Genomic DNA, 21671 nt, shown 5'->3' on the forward strand with positions numbered 1-21671 from the left:
TTTTATTTTTTTTGCACTGTTGCATATTTTGTAACCAACTAAAACAAAATACTCTTCACTTACATTAGGATGTATATAATTGATATTTCATTGGAGATACATTACCGGCACGTATTGCTTCTATTCTTTTGCAGATTTGAGGGAGTATTTCCCGTGAGGTGTCCGGTGTTTGCTAAGGCGTGGGAGGTGGCACCTCTTTCAGGAAAAAAGCGTCAGGCCAAAACTTGTTGTGGTGTAAGAAGCAAAGAAGCCTTTGCTGGAAGTGGCTGTCAAGTCAGCAGTCAGGTGACGACTGATGTTTAAAACAAAACAAAATAAAGAACTGAAAAAAAAAAACTTAGAAGGAAGCTCAGAAAACAAAAATCACAGGACTCCAGTCTGTCGCCTCTGCGGCGGTCACTGACCTTTTTCAAACGGAAAGAAATGTAAATTGGTGTATGTAAAAACTGAAGGTATTTAAAAAAAAAAAAAAAAGATAATAATAATAATAATGTATTCTATCAGTATAAAAAAAAGGTATAGTACTTGTATATAAATACAATTAACTCTTTGACTGCCAAAAACGTTAAATAACGTTTAGTAAAATCCTATGGAGGAGTGCCAAAGACGTTAAAAGACGTTTTTTTCAAAACAGAGATGAAACTAATCATTTTCTATTGTTGATTACTGAAAAACGGAATAAGGTAGAAACAAACTTTTTTTTCTGATGAAAGTCCAATCTTTCATTTGGTAGTATGTGTGTTTCCATAGTCCAAACACAATTTTCTGTGAACCTTGAAAGATCAGTCAAAAATGCTTAAATCGGCTGGCACCCACGGCATCCCTTTTCTGAAAACGTCTGGCAGTCAAAGAGTTAAATATGTATTAGTTAATACTCAAATATTACTTTTTAAGTGACTGAAGTTACATAGTAAAAAAAAACAAAAAAACTCAAAGACACGCGCACACAAAAAAGGTCATCTTGTCACACACCAAAAAAATTATAGCGATGATGTCATAAATAAAAGCAGCAGGCCACTTTGCACTTGATAGCAAGCTTTATTTTCTTGCAAATACACTAGAAATGTTTACAAAAGCACTGTAAGAAAAGGTGTGCGCAGTGGAAATTATCAAAACTAAAAATGAGTAGTACTTGGAATTTGTTTTTTTTTTTTTGCACTTCTCATGACAAGGGGGAGATTGTCATTCGGAAAAAACAAAAACAACCATCAAACCAGTGCGACTTCATCATCTGTAGCGGAAAGAGGGGGGAGGGGTGCAAACGGAAAATAGTGTCGGGACCCCGAGTAGGTTTATGGCACAACTGCTGGTCCCTGAAGAGTGAGGAAGAGGAGGAGGAGGAGGAAGAGGAGGGGGGCGTCATTCATCTTATTCATCACATCAAGATAATCAGCCTGGCCATCAAAGCCCTCCAGTTTGACAAATGTTAGCATGACAAGTTAGCATCAGCTTCCACTTTTTTCGCTTATTATCTTGGACCCAAGCGGTACGAGACAAAACTATACATACAAAACAAGAAATAACAAAAAGGACAATTCCAGGGGAAAAAAAACAAACCATAAATACACGGCCCTGTTATAAAAAAAAAAAAAACATTCATTTGTACACACAACTCCATATTGCTTTTATCTTACATTATTATAATAATAATAATAATAATACTGAGATTCCACGCCAAAGTGTTCCTTTTCGGCCTTGATGTCAAGAAGGCACAGCAGCGAATATGGCGGCACGAGGCGGGGAACAAAAAAATACGGTAGGCGGTATCGGTTCGTGGCACGAGGAGCTACGCCGGGGGGGAGGTCTTTGGTCACAGGTTCGTGCGGGGGGGGAAGTAAGGGCTGCAAAAAGGAACGTTGACGTTCCCAAAAGTCCTGAAAATGTACAAACCCATCCGAAATATATCCCGCGTTTTCAATGCATTACATCGGGTTCTCTCTTGAAAAGAGAACCTTTCAGATGGTTCCGTTTGTTTTCATCCGCCATTTCCAAAAATATCCACATAGTATATGCTCGACTGGAAGGCGAATCGAAATAGAACACCGAACACTGACCAAAGAAAACAAACAATAACATTTGGCTCGCATCAACTCAATGTTTACATTGTAAAAGGGTCCCAAAATAACCGTCACATTGGAATGCTGGTCGAGCGCTTCGCTTGCCATTTGAAATGCAAAAGGTTACGGAAATCTCTAGGATATGCTCGTTTATGTAGCTAGCCTGAAGTAGAAATGGAATCAACCAACTTGACACGGTCCCCAGCAAAATGAACTGGACAATGACCACAAAAAAAAAACAAAAAAAAAAGTTTCCATCAGGCGGTTCGGTTCAGTGCAGTTAGCAATTGTTTTTTTAGCGTTTCTGTTGTTAAAAGTCTCAAAGTATGCTAGTAGCGATGCGCCGTGCCAAAATTTGGGCAACTCAAACGTTAGTGAACCCGTAAATGAGGTGCCGGATGCAAACAAAATGGTCACTTCTGTATTGAGATCAAATATTATGATTGCTAGCAATTTCATAAAACGGCCAGTGAACTGACAAAATGGCCGCTTTTGCACTTACACGAGTGTGCTGGATGGCGACAAAATCTTCCCTTTCCTTTTAGGGTGGAATTTTTCAACGCTATGCTAGTAAATATTCATCAATTTAACCAAACAGTTAGCGCTAACATTTTCAAATGCTCCGGACGAAGAATAGAGCTAAACAAGCAGAACCGCGCCAAACTAACGGAAACTTTTCACACAAGAAGACAAAAAAAAAAAAAAAAAAAGGCTCAGTGTTTGTTGTTGAACGCGCGGCACAAAATGTAACTTCCTTTTCCCTTGTTGGTTTTGAAGCTCACAAACAAAGAAAAGTTTACTATGGCAAACGGGAAGCCTCGTCGGATCATCCACAAGTTAAATGGCCACTTCATCGTAGCAAAGACACACGAGAGGGATTTGAAATGTTACGTACGGGCGGACCACGCCATGCGGAAATCACAAAAACAATACAAACCGGGTGTTCGCGTGTTGTTGTTTTTTTTTTTTTTTTTAAATGATAAGACAACGAGTGATTCAAGTGCTGCGTTTTGCACAGTAACACCGACAGCGTCTTTGACTCTTGGAAGAAAAAGACCGACGACTCGGTAGGCTCGCCGGGGACCGCCGGGGGTCCCAATTGTGCTTGAGTAACAGTTTAGACGTGCGAACCGTCACGGCGCTAAGGCAGAGAAAAAGCGAGTTCGAGCCTCCCTTGTAAGTTCCGTGGGTGTTTTTTTTCTTTTTCTTCCGTTGTCATTCCTCATTTGAAGGACAAAAAAAAAAAAAAACTGACGAGCTAAAGGTAGGGGATAAACCAAACCGCTAGGAAATGTGTAGTGTTACGGGGCGGGGTTGCGAACACACATTTTCACAACCAGCTAGTGTGTGAAACAAAAAGGCAAAAAATGACTAAATTGTTTGGCTCAGTCTGTGTGTGTGTGTTTTTTTTAACATAACATTTTTGTTAATAGGACAAGGCGGTTCCCGCAGACGGGACGGCGCATCGGTGTTGGAATGGCGAGCATTTTGGGCGTGAAGGGGTGGAAAGCAACACGTGGTTGAGTCCTTCATGTTTGGAGTCAAGCAGGAGAGGAAGAAGGAAACCTCTCGTGGTTGACTCGGGCTCCGAGTGGGAGGGGGTTAAAGGTTGATTAGTTAGGCCTAAGAGGGCTCAAGGAGAGTTCCAACACCAACTTCCCTAGGGCAGCCCACGGAAACACGACACCCCCCCCACTGTGTGCTTGTGAGAGGGTGTGGGATGGGGGGGGAGGGGCAAATCCTGGATCAACACTTCTGCGCCTCCACTGGAGACATTGCGATGTAGGAGCCGTTCCTCATCGGCTGGGCAGCGGGAGCCTCGGGCGACTCGTCCGTCTTGTCGCTAACTTGCGTGTACGCAGTCTCGTCTTTGGCCGTCTGGGGTGATCCATCAGGAAGCGGGGGAGGGGGGGGGAGGAAAAAAAAAAAGGGAGGTTAGTACCAGATGGTGAAAGGCGCCGCGTCGCTGTCCGGCAAATATAAAAAAAGCACGTATCAAGAGTGAGTAAGCGAGCTTGTTTGGAATTTGCGCAGATTTTTTTTAACTCTTTGACTGCCAAAAACGTTAAATAACGTTTAGTAAAATCCTATGGAGGAGTGCCAAAGACGTTAAAAGACGTTTTTTTCAAAACAGAGATGAAACTAACCATTTTCTATTGTTGATTACTTAAAAAACGGAATACGGTAGAAACAAACTTTTTTTTCTGATGAAAGATGAGAGTCCAATCTTTCATTTGGTAGTATGTGTGTTTCCATAGTCCAAACACATAATTTTCTGTGAACCTTGAAAGATCAGTCAAAAATGCTTAAATCGGCTGGCACCCACGGCATCCCTTTTCTGAAAACGTCTGGCAGTCAAAGAGTTAAATAGCGAAACATATCGTTGACATCAGTGATTTTTCGACGTCGAATCAACTAGTATCGTCTTAGCATCCACTACTAAAAAAATCATGTCATTCAAGCACTGGTTATGATAGACATGTCCAACAAATTTCGTGTCAATCAGTGGGGTTACTTTTTTCCTCAAAAGTACAACTTTTTGGGGAAAAAAAATAAAAAAAATTAAAAAATATATAGAACTTTTCAAAAATAAGGATTTTTCCTGTTAAGTTGTATCATATATAACCTAAAGAATTAACATAATTCTCGCCAAGACAAAATCAGGTGGTCACGTCTATCAGAGTGGAATGTACGAAAAAGCCTGACGACTCATGCATGAAACGGGACAGGTTTGAATTTGCACCAAAAAAAAGTGATGCTAAATTGCCAAACTTTTTTTTTTTGCCTAGGCCGTCTGCCCAAATCAAAATTTGATGGTTGTTTGGAGGTGCGAGCCCCGTTCATTGCTGCGTGTAGCGTTCATTTTTGGTGTTGGCGTTAAAAACATGAAAGGGAAACAACATTTGGAGATACGTGCTTAATGCTGGACAGCGACCATTGAAAAACATCACACAAGCTTGGACATTCAAAATGAATTTTTGAGATGTTTACAGTGAATCATCCTTTTAAATACCGTATTTCCTCATTTAGTGACCATTTGCTGTATTTTCTAGAATTTTTTTTATTTTATTTTTTTGAATGGAAACCCACTTTAATTTTAACATGACAATCATGGTATAATATTTTGACTGTGCAAATTTTATTGTACTTAATTCTAGAACTTTATTGCAAAAAAAAAAATTAATAATCTGAGTAAAAAAAACCCACTAAATTTGGTGATACACACTTTAGGAGAGAAGCACTTTCTCCTTACAAATACTGAATCTTGATTAATATAACACTCATATTAATTAAACAATAAAATGCTAAAAATAATTTAACAATTAATTTTTGCAATTTTACTCTATTAGAGGTTTTCGTTCAACTTCATCCAGTGAAACTCAACCGCTAAAAATGTGCTCCGATTTTGCTGCTGATTTGTTTTCATTTTTTCCAAGCGAACGATGTAACACTATTTGAGGAAATACAGTAAATATGAAGTCCTTGGGACAAAAGCAACAACAGGATAAAATGTATGTAACCAGATTAAATAAGGCAAATGTACTGTGTGAAGAAACAATTAAGACCCAAATGGGAATTAAAAATGATATCAAGATGGTCAACAAAATGGAAAAACATGAAAGAACAGCAAACAAGGCAACAAAAAATGGTCAAAAGACTTACAGCAAAAGAATGAAAAGCCTCAGTAAAATCAATGCGTTTTACTTCGTTCTAAAACAGAAAAAGGGGAAAAACGGGAGGGTTACAGAAAATTTAAACAACAGGGTTAATACAACAACAAAAAATGCTTCCCATGGCAATTAAGAAACTTCAACATTTTCCATCATGCTAAGCCAAGCTAAACAAAGCTAAGATAGCCTAAGCTAAGCTAAACTAGCAAACATTTGGGAAACTGTTTTCAACAAACATTGATATGTGAAGTTGCTTTCGTTAGCTTAGCATGCATAGCTTGCAAACAACGACAACCCGCACATTAAAATTGCATTGTTATTTTGTGAATGCAGTTCATCTTTGTGTTAACTAAAAAATAAGCTAGCCGGTCTAGACGCTAGGCTAATAGGTAAAATGCACTTGACTTTAGAGACAAGTGTAGGTCAATTGTTTGTGTCTTCTTTCAAAAATTAGCTAGCCATTTCAAGTGCTAGGCTAACTAGCAAGTATTCATAAGTATTTTAAACGTATACCGTTGCTTTGATGAACTGTAAGCTACTTAAAAGTGCTACTCTGACTTCAGAGCCAATGTTGGCAATTTACAAAAAGAAAAACAAAAGCTAACTGATATTAGTGCAAGACAAACAATCTGCTAAATAATAATAATAATAATAATAATTAACTAAAGGTAACAGCAGCCCATTAGCTTACCTGTTTTGCTTTGCTATGCCAAAAACGTTATTTAAAAAAAAAAAAACGTTTTTAGAGAAAGGTTAATGTGACGTTTTTGTTACCTTAGCAGTTGCTTTACTAACAGCTGATAATCTATTAGCATGCTAATAGCGTTTACTCAACTAAAATGGTCTTGTTACATACATACAGTAAGATGCTTAAAAAAATAATTATGATTTTAGAGCTGTGTGCAGGTAAAAATTAGGTAGCTGTTTCAGGTGCTAAGTTAATAGAACTCCAAAAAGCTTCCCCCCCAAAAAAGACTACATACAGAATATTTTTTTTGAGGGGGGGAGAACTGGTCATGCTGGTTTTGCTGTTAGGATGCATGCAATGCGTTAGTTAGCATGCGGCAAGTTTGGGGCTTAAAACCTTTCACACAGGCTAAAGCTAGCATTTCTTTTAGCGTAACAAGTTACAGTACAAATCTAGCAGGGATACTGGGAGCTAACAGAGTACTGGTTTATTATTATTGCTACGGGGTTAAGCATTGGAGGGTTTTGCGGGGGCCGTGTTGGGGGTCTCACCTTCTTCTGACGGTTTCGGCAGAACAGGACCACAAGGACCAGCAGGAGGATGAGGCCCATGCCCACGATGAGCAAGGGGAAATTGGACACCAGGGTGACGATAAGCAGCAGCGTCCTCATCTGGGCGGCAGAGTCATCATCGACAGTCGCCGTCTACCGGGAAGAAAGTGGACGTTACGGATGTTGAAGGTTCAAATTTGACACCACAATGCGTTTCTGCGGCGGTCATTCTCACCTCATTTACATACATGATGGGGAAAATGGTATTGTTGATGTACTTGGTGTCACTATGAGATAGAAGGTGACAAGGTTAGCGAGGATGTAAGAAGGGGCGCCGAGGTTAAAAAGATATTTCACAATTGGACTTACGGGAAGCCTGTGATTCTCTTCAAGATGACGTTGAGCTGAGCGCGCTTGCAGGCCCGAATGGGAACGCCTGTGGTCTGTAAACACAATACAATAGATTACAAGTAGAAATAAGATGTACCCTGAAGCATTAGCTTCCTTTAGCTGTCAACTAAGATGCTTATCATATAATTTTTTTTTTTTGCAAAGTCTGTTGAAAATCATTTTAAAAGCGAAATTGTGACTTTTCAGTAGATGCTGTTAGCACTGTAAACACAATAGCTGCTACGCTACTAGCATTCTAGAAGTGTTTTCTCATTTATAATCAACCGATTTGATTTCCGGTGCGAGGCCTTAAGCTGCGCAATTGCAATTGTAGGTTCTAAAAACGGTCCGTACCGGCTGCAGGTCGAGGTAAGTCTCGTGCTCCTCCTTGTTTGGATTGAGCCCTTCGATGGCGTTGATGTACTTTGGGTCGGCCTGGTAGAAGTGTGGGAAAGACACCACGATGGGGGCGCCTTGAGGCAGGGCACAAAATTAACACAAACAAGTCAATGGCAGCCCTTAAACTCCACAAGGGAGATAAGAAGAAACATGAGATAAGAGAGCGGCCGTGTTTGTGTCGCTATAATTGATGTACAGCTATAGATAGCGCTGACATGCGTTTTAATGACATGCTGACATAGGGAAATGAAAACATCCAGAGTCCAACACTCTTTTACGCACAGATTAGAAACTACAGTTTACGCTCAAAACACTTTTCATTCCTAGCACTCTCAAAAGGAAACATCATACCACAACACAAAAAAAAAAAACAAGGGTGAGTGAAAATAAAAGCCTGGAACAAAGCCAAATTTAAGGCTTTACTTTGTGGAATCAGCAACAGAAAACTTAGAACCGTACTCCCAAGAATGTAATGACACTCAACTCAAGTTCATCCAGGAGGTCATTAAAAAAAAAAAACAGAATGACACCAAAAGAACTGCAGGCCTCATTCACTGAGTTTTGGAGAAATATTTTGTTGACTGACGAGACACAGGCTTAATTTGGATGTTTTGGAAGGTGAGGTGGCCTGTTGCGTACATCTAGCGGAAAAATGGCACGGCGTGTGATATACAACATCCTGTTAATCGCCAAACATGGCGACGAAAGTGTGATGGCGTGGGGCTGCTTTGCTACTTCAGCACCTGGATGACTAGCCGTGACTAATAGATTCAGGAATTCTGGTGACTACAAGGAACTCCAGCAGGCGAGCTCGATGAAAAAGACTCATTGATAGTTTGCCAAGATACTTTTTCACGTAGGCCCAAATATAGCGGGGTTTCCGTCCAATTACTACGCAAATTTTGTGAAAATGCGCAAAACAAACATGCGACTTATGCCCGTTTTCATCTGTTCTTGTTTTGCAAATTTCAAAAGGGGACTCCGCCGCTGTAGGTGGCGCTATACACCATAGGAGATGTGATTCACCCGTAATTTAAAAGAAGAACGGGAAGCGACTGCGCCATGCGATGACGTTGTACAAGTTTTCTTTTGTAGTTCTTGATAAACCGGAGCGTTTATTTGCTGTTTTCAATCTAAAATTGCATTAACTCTTTGACTGCCAAAAACGTTAAATAACGTTTAGTAAAATCCTATGGAGGAGTGCCAAAGACGTTAAAAGACGTTTGTTTCAAAACAGAGGTGAAACTAACCATTTTCTATTGTTGATTACTGAAAAACGGAATAAGGTAGAAACAAAAAAAAATTTCTGATGAAAGATGAGAGTCCAATCTTTCATTTGGTGGTATGTGTGTTTCCATAGTCCAAACACATAATTTTCTATGGACCTTGAAAGATCAGTCAAAATGCTTAAAATCGGCTGGCACCCACGGCATCCCTTTTCTGAAAACGTCAGGCAGTCAAAGAGTTAATATGTACAAAAAAAATTCTGTTTTGTCTATTTGGTCTTGTCAGCGTTTAGTTGCAAAAGCTGTTTCCATAGCCAAAATTCGCATTTTCCTTTTTTTGATAAGCGTAAAAAAACCTTTTTTTGCAAATTTTGGGCCCTTTTTCGAATTTCTAGCGTTTCCATTCAGTTTTATTTTCGCATTTCTTGAAAATTCAAATAAAAATGGGTGAATTTTTTCCCCCTTTAAAAAAAATAAAATAAATAAATAAATAAATCGAACAAACAATTAGAAACTGCATTTTATAATTGACTTAGCTTCTCTTTCTGATCTGATTTCTGTTTACTTTAAATCCTTTTTAACGGCTTTATATATTGTATGCAAAAAAAAAAAAAAAAAAACCCATCTCACTTATTTAGTTGATGCAATTTCTGCACAGTAGCCCATCCATTACACTAATCGAGGCAGCACAAGTGTCTGATAAGGAGGACGAATGGTTGAAGGAATGCAAACAGCAGAGTCCAGAGGTGAGCGTGTGTCGTGTACGTCTGGGATACTCCTGGCGCTCTTATCACGGCAATGACTCTCCACTCAACACGACAGGCGGGTCAAATACTCCCAATCATTGCGACACGCGCGCTTTTCCGCCGTTAATCATTCAACCGCACGGTCAAAAATCTGTGAGGGAAGACCAGATTGCGCTGGCTGAGGGGGTCATTTCAGGGTGGTGGGCTGTGTACAATCGTTATTTTCTTTTGAAGAACTTACGTGGGCGACATTAAAGGTATATTTCCCAGTATTTTTCCCAAACGGGCAGGTCAGAATCAGGGGTTTAATTAAATGCACGGCTACGAGTCGAGTGTAAAATGTGAATGAATTGCTTTACTAACGGCACCTTTTTGTTTGAATGAATAAAGTGTTAACAAAGCTAATGAACAACCTGCTTTTGAGTTAATGATTGACAATGAAGGTATATTTCCAAGTATGATTGACCTACATTAATTGTTCTGCTGACATTCACCGTTACTTTGTTTTAATGAACAAAATGTCAACAACCTCGACTAGCTCTTTGACTGCCAAAAACGTTAAATAACGTTTAGTAAAATCCTATGGAGGCGTGCCAAAGACGTTAAAAGACGTTTGTTTCAAAACAGAGGTGAAACTAACCATTTTCTATTGTGGATTACTGAAAAACGGAATAAGGTAGAAACAAACTTTTTTTTTCTGATGAAAGATGAGAGCCCAATCTTTTTTTGGTAGTATGTGTGTTTCCATAGTCCAAATACATAATTTTCTATGGACCTTGAAAGATCAGTCAAAATGCTTAAAATCGGCTGGCACCCACGGCATCCCTTTTCTGAAAACGTCTGGCAGTCAAAGAGCTAGGAATGATTTGAATGCAACATCACTTTTGTTTCATAGCAATGCTGTTTCATTGCATGGCTGTGAATTTTCGAACTGATCTTACCTTGTCGGCACACGCTGACTTTGAGCACGCCGGTGCCCAGGCAGTGTCCGGCGGGCACGCAGAAGCCCTCATTGGCCGGGTTTTCCACGGGGCTCATGAGCACGTCCTCGGGGGGCGCGAAGCGATACGCCTGGATGCCTTTCACCTCCACGTCCTTCACGTACGCAAGATGGATGGACCTGCGGGAAACGAGGAGCACGCTCAGTTTGGGAATTCTGCGTTATCGTCTCCAAAATGGCTTCCTGTGTATGATTAGTTTCCAGGGCGTGTCCAACTCTTCTGGCACAAACTCCTTACCAGTCTCGGAGTCTTTTATCAGTGATTCATGATCTATTGTGCGATAAACAAGGGCGGGCGAGGACATGATATTGGAGCGGGCGGGCGGGCATACCTGCAGAGATCGGCAGCGAAGATGTAGAGCAGCTCGTTCCTGTTGATGAGCGGGTGGAAGACGGCGCCGTCCGTGCCGTTGATCATGTTGCTCTGGTTGGATGACCAAAATGTCATCTCCCTGGTCACGAAGAAAAAACTAAATTATCATCTTGATTTTTACACCAAACATCGCTTGGTAGCTGTTAATCGGAATCATGTGTGAACGTTTAAAAAAAAAACAAACAATGAAAATAAAATTTTGCAGTTTGCTGTAATTTTCTATCATTCTTGTCGGAGTGTCACGTTTCCAATACTAATTTGTAGCTTTGCGATGCTGTTACTTTGTTTTAATAAATTAAATGTGTACAGACGCTCCCCTACTTACGAACATTCGAGTTACGAACAACGGTACATACGAACATTTCTGCGCGTACAGTATGTCGAAAAATGTTCGGAAAGAAATGCTGTAAGTTCGATTTTGTATTGCGCGTAGTGCTTCTTTCCGCCGCTAATACCGACGCTTGGCGCTGTGAGAGCTCATTGGAGGCTGAGCAACGTGGCGAGGAGGAGGAGGAGGAAGAAAACGCCGGTCCCCGTGAAGCAGGAAATAACTTTTGAAGCCGATTCCAGCGACGACGAAGAATCTCTCATGATATAAAATCCTCCTCCTCCATCATCTCCTTAAGCATCGAGTACATCTTCCAAAAGTAAGTTAAACTTCATTTTATTTATCTTATTACGTACATGTACATACTGTGTGTGTGTGTCTCTCGCTCTCTCTCTCTAACATACGTAGTACAGTACAGTACTGTACTGTACGTATTCTCTCCATTTTATTAAAAGTTTTTTCAGTACAAACCAATGCAGGTTACTTGTACAAGCCTTAAACATACTTATATAAACCTTCAATATACTTATATAGGCTTTAAACATAAATTATAATACAAAATATAGCACTGAAGCAACTTACGAACAAATTCACCTTAGGAAACGATCGTCCGGAACGTAACTCGTTCGTAAGGTGGGGAGCGTCTGTATTTCTAAGACAGATTGACACCAAGACCTTTTTATTCACTGTAGAGTAAATTTCCACGTAAAATGTAATTTAATTGCTTTACTTTGACTGAAATTTTGTTTTCAGGAACCAAGTGTCGACATGAAATGAAAAGTATAATTCAGTGTTTCCGTGTAGTATGCAGTGTGTTTTTAGAAACTTGTAAAAATGCCTTTCAGGAAATGGGACAAATGCAACATCCATTTTATGCTTAATGTATTGACGCTTTCTCCAATCTACTGACCTGGATCTAGTCTAGTACAAAGTCACATTGGGTAGCCAAACATTCATTTTGCAATCATGCTCCACTTAAAATCCAGGGAGCAAAGGCTTTCCCCGCTCTGGATCCAACTCAAAAGTTGTGTAACTAAGCAAATACTGGGAATCTCTCACTGGGCATAACTGAAGGAGCAAGGAGGAATATGGAAAACAACAAAAATAAAAGTACTGATACAAATGATGAATAACATAAATAAAAAAAATTAAAAAAGGGATAGGTTACCTGAGACCGTTCCACGTGTCAATTTTGCCATAGTCCATGTAGTCCTGCTCACCGGTGTTGAACACAAACTCCCCTTCGTGGGTTCCGTTTTTCTGCCAAAACGAGAGGGGAGAGTTGACGGGTTGGATACGAAGTGCATGCTGGCAAGGCACTGAGTCAGAACGCGTTTGCGTCCCGACGCTTTAATGAGCGGCGTAAAGAAACGCCGCTTTGTGTTTGGCTGACACGACCCCCCCCCCCCCCCCCGTAGAGTACAATAAGCCTCAAACTGAGCGCAAGTAACGCTCATAATTGGAGATCGGGAGGGGGGGGGATACAGTACAGCGCGTCTCAGTTGTTGTTGGGGGGTTTTTTTTGGGGGGGGGGGGGGGTTCACCAATTTTTTCCCCCGAATAATATCAAGGGCTATGAGTTTGATAAATACATATAAAATAACACATTTCCTCAAAATACATTAAAATATGTTGTTAAAAATTTATGATATTCGTCTATGTGAAGTGAAGATACTGAACATGTTAAAGATCTCTCACAATAATTAGCAACGATTTAAAGGAAGTAGATTACAGAAGACAGTGGATGACAAAAAAAAAAAAAAGAGGTAAAAACTAAGAAAATTATTTATTTTTTAAAAAAAGGAAGGGATGAAAGAAGATTAATAAGCATTAAGCATAAATAACAGTAATATAGTTGACGTGCTATTTGGCGACAATATAGATTGAGCTGACGTCTAATTGACACCAATTGAACCACATTGGAACAAAAAAAAAAAAAAAAAAGAAGTCAATTTTGGCTCACTACACAAAAAGCTAAAAATCAACCGATCAGGGGCACTTATATTAACCTTTATTTTATTTTCATGTCCCATTGAAATTAAAATCCCCTTTTTGATAATACAGTTACAGGTTAAGGACGCTGTTTCAACTGCTCTCAGACTGGATTTGAAGTCAACCTGTGAGATAAATTCCATTAGTTTAAGTCAAGGTGCCACTGACTTGTAAGCAAACCATTCAAACATCACTTCTAAAAATAAGTCCCAGTGCTGTCTTTACCAGCACGGGGTGGTCATCTTGATTCCCGGTTAACTCCCTGACTGAGTCACCAAACTAAGAGGCTCATAATCGGCCTCACCGCAACATTGCAGAAGTTGCGCCACAACACTAACAGGAAGTCTGTGAGCCCCCGCGCCATTTACCTTCCACATGAGCCCGAAGTACTCGTCCACGTCCGGCTTCATGGAGTGGATCTTGGTGAGGATGGGGTCCTTGAAGCCCCACAGGTACTCGTGCACCGTGCGCGTGATGAACATCTCGGCACCCAGGCTTTTGATGTACATGGAGATGAAGCTGCGCAGGAAGAACGAGTACGAGTTCAGCTCGTTCATCACCACCTGGGCGGACACATGGGGGAGGAAAAAGGAGGTTGAGAGTGGGGGGGGAGACAGGTTTTATTTGTCAGCTTTTTGAAGGGAAATGTGTGGGGGGGGACTTATGTTTTATTTAAACTTCTTTCTTTCATATAAATATGTATTTTTAATTAGTTTTTAAATATTATCTAATTGAATAATATTTTTTTTTACTTAACTTAAATCTTTTAATCAACCTTAAAATTCTTTTCTATAATTTTTTTTTTTTTAATTAAATGCGTTTTTTTTACATAAAAAATATTTCCCCGACATTGAAGATTTTTTTTTATAAAAGCCTTTATAAAATATAAAAAAAATCTACATTTTTGTAAACAAAGTGAAATATATATACTGTTAGCCTCTACTTGAAAAATAAATTTGAATTCAAACTTTATTTCTATCAATAATAAAATTGTGAAATTAAATAAGTTCTACTATTTAAAATTAACTCTAGTATTAAATAACGTTCTCTTATTTAACAATATTTACAGCACATTAAAAAAAACTGTTAATGGACACTTGAAAAAACTGTTTTTTTTATGTGAAATATACGGATATTGTTTTTTTAAATGCCCCCAATAAAAAAAAAAAGTATAATATTGATATTATATATTTTGGATATTTAGAAATAGTTATATCTTAAAATGTTTTTTTTTTATGGTGAAAAATGTGATATATAAATTAACAGTTATTTTCTGGATCCTGCTTTCTTAAAATGAGATGTATAATATTTATATTCAATTAATATTCAGATATACTTTTACCTTCCTTAATATTTGTATTTAAACATATTTTTATTTGATGAAAATGTTCTCATTATTTAAACTTCAAAAACATTATTTAAAAATATTTTTCCACCCTACATTTTAACCAACACTTAAAACCTTGGTCCGAAACAAACTGTAAAATGATGAAAAACTGTTTTTTTATTCACAAAATGATGCTGTCCAGAATGTTGACTATAAACAACATGTTGCTTACCACTAACGGGATATTGACGGTCCTGAGGAGGTCCACTTCGGGGTCGCCCACCGACTTCTCCCGCATGAACACGAAGGTTTTGGGGTTGAGTGCGTACACTTTGGTGCCGTTCTCCAGGAAGGTGACGTTCTCCCTGGGCCGGTACTCCCTGGCGTGTGGGAAACAGCAGGACGTGGTCAGGCGCTGCGAGGCCATTCGCCTGCGGGGGTCCCGAACTTCCATTACCTGTAGGTGTAAGGCCCGATCTGCTGGACGGCCGCCCTGCCGCCCTTTAAGAACACCTCCGGGTTGGTGACGTTGAAGAAGTAGTACTCCATGTAGACGGGCGGGGGAGGGTTCTTCCACGACTCGAACATCTGACTCTTCTCCGTCAACGTTATTTCCTGTACACAAAGTAACACTTAACTTATTTGCTCCCAAAAACATATAAATACGTTATATTTTAAATATTACCATGATCCCAAAAACGTATTTATTCTTTTTTTTAAAAAGTTTTTTAATTTTTTTTATGCTAGAGTATACAGAAGGCTTTGATGCAGCTTCTGAACTGAAGAGAATGCTTGACGCAATGGGAGTTATTAGAGTATATGAGATCAACCAGGGCCATGTTGCAAAAAAACTGTTTCTCCCACTGTTTTAAACAGATTTGTGAATAATGATGAAACTTTGCTATATTCTAATGCTAATTGCCGCAAAATGGAAACAAAAATATACTTTTTTTTTTCCTGATGAAAGAAGAGACCAAACATGTTTTTATAGCTATAGAACCCAATATTCTGCAGGCCTTGCAAAATCTGCCAAAATCCAGTAAAACAGCCGGGAGCAAAGGGGGTTGCTTCAGTGAAAATGGCTGGGAGTGAATGAGTTATTTCAGAGCTACTGCCAAGAATTAACAAAAAACTTATGCTTGGATTTGGATAATTCTCTGAACGGGGTGGTGCACTTTTGACTCAGTTTGTGATGTTATTTTGGTATATTACTACTTTATGAGTTTGTTGACTTGGTGAGACTCTCAGCAAGAGATGGCATTGAATAGCTTTGTGTGAATTAACTATCTGTTGTGATGTAAATCATTGTCACTTATCTTATTTAATATGTGATGCCAGTTGCTTTGCTGTTTGGCGCCGTAACCGGTTTTATTTTTTGCACGTTTCTACTTCCTGGTTTTGTTTCTTTGCCCCTATGGCTGTTTCTGCACTAAAAGAAAAAAAAAGGTTCCTTTGAGGACACTCACAAGATGCCGACTGTACATGTGCACCCCAACAAGCTCGGGCATGAACCTAAACAAGACGAACATGCCTGTGGATGTTGGGGTGGTTGATGAAGTTGACACGGGATTACAGTAGCAAGTCAAGCCAAGTCGGGCTTTTTGTCCTGTTTCGGTCAATGAAAACAGACAGGGTGATAAAAGTAACGTCTGTTTTCAAATGTAGGGCTTAGAAGGAAAAAGTCGCCTGAACAAATGCATAGTAAAAGTACAAATACCTGAAAAATGACTCAAGTATTTGCACTTCTCACAACAAAACAGGTTATTTTTAACCCCGTGGATGTAACTGACAACACTTCCTCTCAATTTAAGTTTGCTCAAGCACCCCCGTCCGCTTCATGTTCACCGTTGTGGCCATATATATACTGTACATTGTCTCTCACACGCACTCGCCGTTAAGCTTGAGGCGCGGCCGGCGTTTCCTGTCAAAGAGACTTTCCGACCTTGGCAGATGTTTACGGTTGTTGTTTGTTGGGTCGGTCGCATCCTCGCAACAACTCGAGGCTTCCCGTGAAACCACAGAAGAACTTTGGGCAACCAAAATATGCAAGCCGGTTTCCTGTTCAGTAAGTTAAAATTGAAACTTTCGAGGGAGGCATCCCTATTTTCGAAAGATAACTTTTCCCCCCTTCCTTTAATGTTCTTAAAAATATGCCTTTTCTTGATTTGTTTTTCGCTTTAAAGAAATGTGCCTGAAAAACAACAACATTAATTGCAAGTCATTCTCGTGAGGTTGCAACTTTTTCCCTTCAAACAAATATGTAACAAAGATCTGCTGCTGTAGCAAGTTTTCTGCGCTGAGGAACTTGATACATTTTAAAGCCTCGTGCCGCTCCGCATTCTCACAATATAAGAGCTGAAGTGAAACCAGGATGATGTCGCGCACTTTTAAAAGCAAGTTCTTCCTTTTGTGCAAAAAAACAAAACAAAAAAAACACTTGTATCAGCTGTCCTCAATATGTAAAATAAATGCTTTGATATTTCCAAGGTTTCTTTGATCTTTTTACTGTTATTTGGACAGCATTTATCAGCGGGGAGGACATCACTCGCGCCAACAGAAACACAGGCCAGGGACACGAGCGGAGGTTGATGATGAGGACCTGACCTTAACTAGCTTTTGGAAACGCTGTCCGGCCGTGACGATATCTAACAAGAGCATTAAGTAAAAGTACACCAGGTCGAACCCAGCATGACTCTCTTTTTAAATGCTCAATCTGTCACCCTTCATTCTGTCTGTGATTGCTGTTTCCTGGTGGAGGGGAAAAAAATAAATCGTGCCCTCAGGGGGTTGAAGAAGGCAAGAAATTCCTCACGATTTATACTTCCTTCCACGCCCTAGAGCAGGGATTCTGAAACTTTTTGTTTCCAAGAACCTCTCGTCCTTTCTTCACTTTAACGTTTCATCTTTTATGAACCTTGAGTTTGAATCAAACACTTGAACTGAATCGTCGGAATGCCAATTAAACATAATTAGTCTAAACTACTACAACATAATTGATTGTAGATTATTTTTGCGGTGCACGCTGGTTTATCAAACCTGCGATTAGGCTTGTTTTTTCTTCCTTCAGACAGATGAGGATTAGCTGAAACCCCGCTAAGCAACTCCTCATTTGGAGATTCTCAAAGGGGAAAATTAATTTACACCAAGGAGCCGAGGGAAGCTGGCTGGCTGCTTGGCTTCCTCCCTAAGTAGTCCAGATGAGTTGGCACGGTGCCCCCGAAAACGTTTGCCGCTGATTCATGTCAGTAGGAGGAATGCCAACAATTCCAAAAAGGTCAAAGGCAGCGGCGGGTGTGCCGTGGTGCGATATATAGCGCGTCAGCTGCTGCCCCCAATTGAGCTGCTGAATTGCCACTATACCAACTTAACTCATTTTATATATTTTGGAAAAGAAACTTGGATGAACTTTTTTTTTTTTTATGTTTCGACGATTAAACAGCCTGCATTCTTTTTTTTTTTAATTTTATTTTAATTACATTCGTGCCCATAAGTGGTGCATGCAAGTTGTACAAAATATTGACGGAATAGAGCGCTAGCTAGTTAGCCAGCTGACAAGTTAGCTAGCTAGCTAAGTAGATAAGAACTTACATTTACACCCATGGATAGCATATACAAAAATTGTTGTAAATACTGATTGAATATAAGTGATTGAGTAGTGTTATTCTATGTTTATTCTTTTCATGCTGATTAAACATCTAGCTTCATGTTGGTCTGTTAGCTTGGTCTTTTCTTTTCTTTTTTATTCATCCAAATTAAGATGAACTTTTTCTACTGGTCTAATTTTTTATTTTTTCCTCCTTTTTAATTAACTCATTCACTGCCATTGACGGCTATAGACGTCAAATATTCATTTGAACTATTTCTTTTTTTTTCCCCACTTTTGCTTACAAGAGTATGAAAACCTAAGAAAAAATGTATTGTACATATAGAACAGATAAAAAAAATGTGATTAATCTTGAGTTTAAATAATTAAGTAATCAAACAAAAAAGAAAATATTATTTAAAAATTAGGGGCGTCAGACGTTTACAATTTTTCATTGTAATTAATCGCATGACTATTGAAGTCATGCGATTAATCACACATTTTATATCTGTTCTAAACATACAATACATTTTTCTAGTTTTTTATAATGTTGTTAACAAAAGTGGAAAAAAATGTGAAACTAATAGAAATATATATTTTTAAATTTTTACGTCTATAGCCGTCAATGGCAGTTAATGAGTTAATTGCACCCATGCATGGCAAATACACGAGTTGTACAAAAACAGTGACTGGATAGTTAGCAACAGTGTTGCTGTGCTGTCATTTTCGGTTCCACCCATGAACTTTGGTGGCGTGCCTAAGAAACAAATGAAAAAAGGAAATGGGAACAATTCTTGTTAGCATCAGAAGCTAACAAGCTGCTCTAACAGCTGGGCATGACAAAGTAGCGTGAAGAGTGGCTGCTCGGTAAATTAAAAGTCACAACACGACTCAGCGTAAACACAACTAGACAAGCCCTGAAGGTAAGCAAGTCCCACCCGTGAACTCCCAACCCCCATCCCAACACAGACAACTGCCCCTCTAACTCCGCCCCCTGCTGCTGTCACTGCAAGCAGACACATTGCAATGCCAACGCATTCATTTCTTTTCTAAAAACTATTAAAACCATTCAATTTATCCCGCAGAACAGGATTCCCCCAAACTGACTTATTGTGGGTTTTTTATTGTCCAGATTCATCCATCCATCCGTTTTCAATGCCTCCTCAGTCGCGGGGTGCTGAACCCAATGCCAGAAAAGTTTGGGCGATAGGCAGACTACACCATAAACTGGTCGCAAGGCACATTTACAGACGGACAACCATTCACACCGTCATCAAGTGAGAACTGAACTGCACTTGAATATTGGGAGATACAACTTAAAGATTATTGTAGCGATGGTGAGGCAGCACACTTCCCAGCATGCTTTGCAGTTCTCCTTCAAAATAGTTGCTTTGTATTTGTTTTGTTGTGTGTGTGTGTGGTGTTTACTGATGACAAATTCAAAATAATCTCCCAGATGAAAGACAGTATAGACATACGCTGGAAAGCGAGTGAGTCAGCGTGGGGAGTGATTGGGTGCGAGTTGTGGCCAATAGCAGCTCTTGAATGAATGTGCATCTTGTTACCAATTGGGGGTATAAAGTGGCTGTCATATCGTCATTTCTACAATTTGAGTTTTAAATTTCAATTTGACCCGCAGCACAGAAGACGTACCGCAAATGAATGAATGAATGAATGAATGACAATGAATCAAAAAAAGCTTCAAGTAAATGAAGCCCCTAAGATTGGAAACGTATGCTTCAGGAGTACTTTATATTCTCAAAACGGTACTGCTTTGGTGGGGTTAACATTTAAATGAGATTGATCACTACAGAGAACATCATATTTTACATACCGTGTCAATAGCCTAGTTCTAGCCTAACTAACAATATTTTTGGGAGACTTTCACAAGTTAATTTGCTCGGCAACATAACGTCTGTACAAAAACGAATGAATTGAATGACAAAGACTTTACAATGTCTATAAAACGACAAATGATGACAAACACCCACTTCAGGGCTCACACCCCTTAGATTGCAAATCTCTGGTTTTGCTGTAGGGATTGGTTGTCACCTTGACACCCACTACAATTGTGAACATAAATATTATCCACTTGCACATTTTAACAGGTCAATTTATTCTGCAATAAAAAAAGAATACATGCATTGTGCATGAATGAAAGCTAATGAATGAAAAAGACTTCATGACCTCCCAAAAAAGAGGGCCTGCCACCCACTTTGGACCCCCTAAAGTTGTCTTCTGCTTTTGGGGGTAACCTAACCATAAACTGAGACAATTTACAGCTTTGGAACAAACCCCTCTTTTAGACCTAAATAAAAAAAACAAGTACAATTATATATGGAGATGAGCAATTAAAAACAACATTCTGGATTGTTGTGGACACCTTGGAGGGCAATTATGTGCACTGCGGACTACGTTTTAGTCGATTATAGATGGGAATGTTTTTAAGAGCACTAATGTTCCGTTGAAGTGGTGTAAATGGGAAGACAGGGTCATAGTTTGTGAGAATGTGTCAATGGCAGCATCAGCCGGCCTGAGCCCAAGTGCAATGCTTTCCAGTGGAGAATTTTTAATGGCATTTGGACGGAGAGAAAAAAGGTCAAACCGAGCTCACCTTTTTCAAGCGGTTGTGTATGGTGGTCTGGAAGACTTGAGCCACTACCAGGGCGATCCCCACGATGAGGAGGTGGGCGCACACGATGCCGGTGGCGTAAATGGCACACGATCTCCGGGTCATGATGACAAAAAGACACTCAAAAAACTGTGGAAAAATGTTGCTTTTTAAGCCTTTTGCGGGAAAAAGGGCGTCCCTGAAGAGAGAGGTGCGTTCGATTATTCTCCGCGGTCTACTTCTTGGAAAGGCTTTCGTTCTCTTTGTTCCTCTTCCCTCTTCCGACTCTTACTGTGTAAGGCTCCGGGGAGAAGGTGGCGATTTTAGCCGAGTGAAGAGTGTTTTTGAAGCGGTTTAATGATTAGGAGGAGCCGGCGCGTTGCCTCCCTGCCCCTCTTCAACAGGAATGAAGCCGGCGGTGAGGCGGAGCACCGCGTTTTCGGAGGCTGAGCAGGGCGGGGCGTAGCGTAGTGACACCCCCCCCCACTACTATTTAAAAGGGATGCTACCGGTCTTGACAAACTGCAAACTGGCTTCACTACAACCATATGGCGCCACCCCCCACTCTTTAATAATTTTATTACGCCCCATTAGGCAAGTTTTAAACACTTCCAGTTTAGTTTTTAAAAAATCTTTAGTTTTAGTATTGTGAATGGAAGCCGCGTCGTGTCACAACGACGTTGTACTGTCACGTGACTTTTAGCCCGTTTCTGCTTCGACGTGTAGGTT

The 21671-nt window shown here is 39.8% G+C and overlaps 1 protein-coding gene across 1 annotated transcript; it reads right to left on the reverse strand.

Annotated features, from left to right (window-relative positions):
* Positions 1–1018: 1018 nt before the first annotated feature.
* scarb2a (scavenger receptor class B, member 2a) lies at positions 1019–21338 on the reverse strand. The gene is made up of 13 exons (XM_077561298.1): positions 20946–21338; positions 15206–15363; positions 14981–15128; positions 13790–13984; positions 12598–12689; positions 11061–11180; positions 10670–10848; positions 7712–7830; positions 7337–7410; positions 7203–7254; positions 6968–7120; positions 5721–5768; positions 1019–3935 (listed from the first exon to the last, which is right to left on the reverse strand). Exons 1-13 carry the CDS (start codon positions 21066–21068, stop codon positions 3804–3806), a joined length of 1593 nt encoding a protein of 530 aa, XP_077417424.1. The 5' UTR covers positions 21069–21338; the 3' UTR covers positions 1019–3803.
* Between the last annotated feature and the right edge of the window lie 333 nt (positions 21339–21671).

The sequence above is a fragment of the Vanacampus margaritifer genome, chromosome 3 (genome assembly GCF_051991255.1).
Source record: "Vanacampus margaritifer isolate UIUO_Vmar chromosome 3, RoL_Vmar_1.0, whole genome shotgun sequence".
Lineage (NCBI taxonomy): Eukaryota > Metazoa > Chordata > Actinopteri > Syngnathiformes > Syngnathidae > Vanacampus > Vanacampus margaritifer.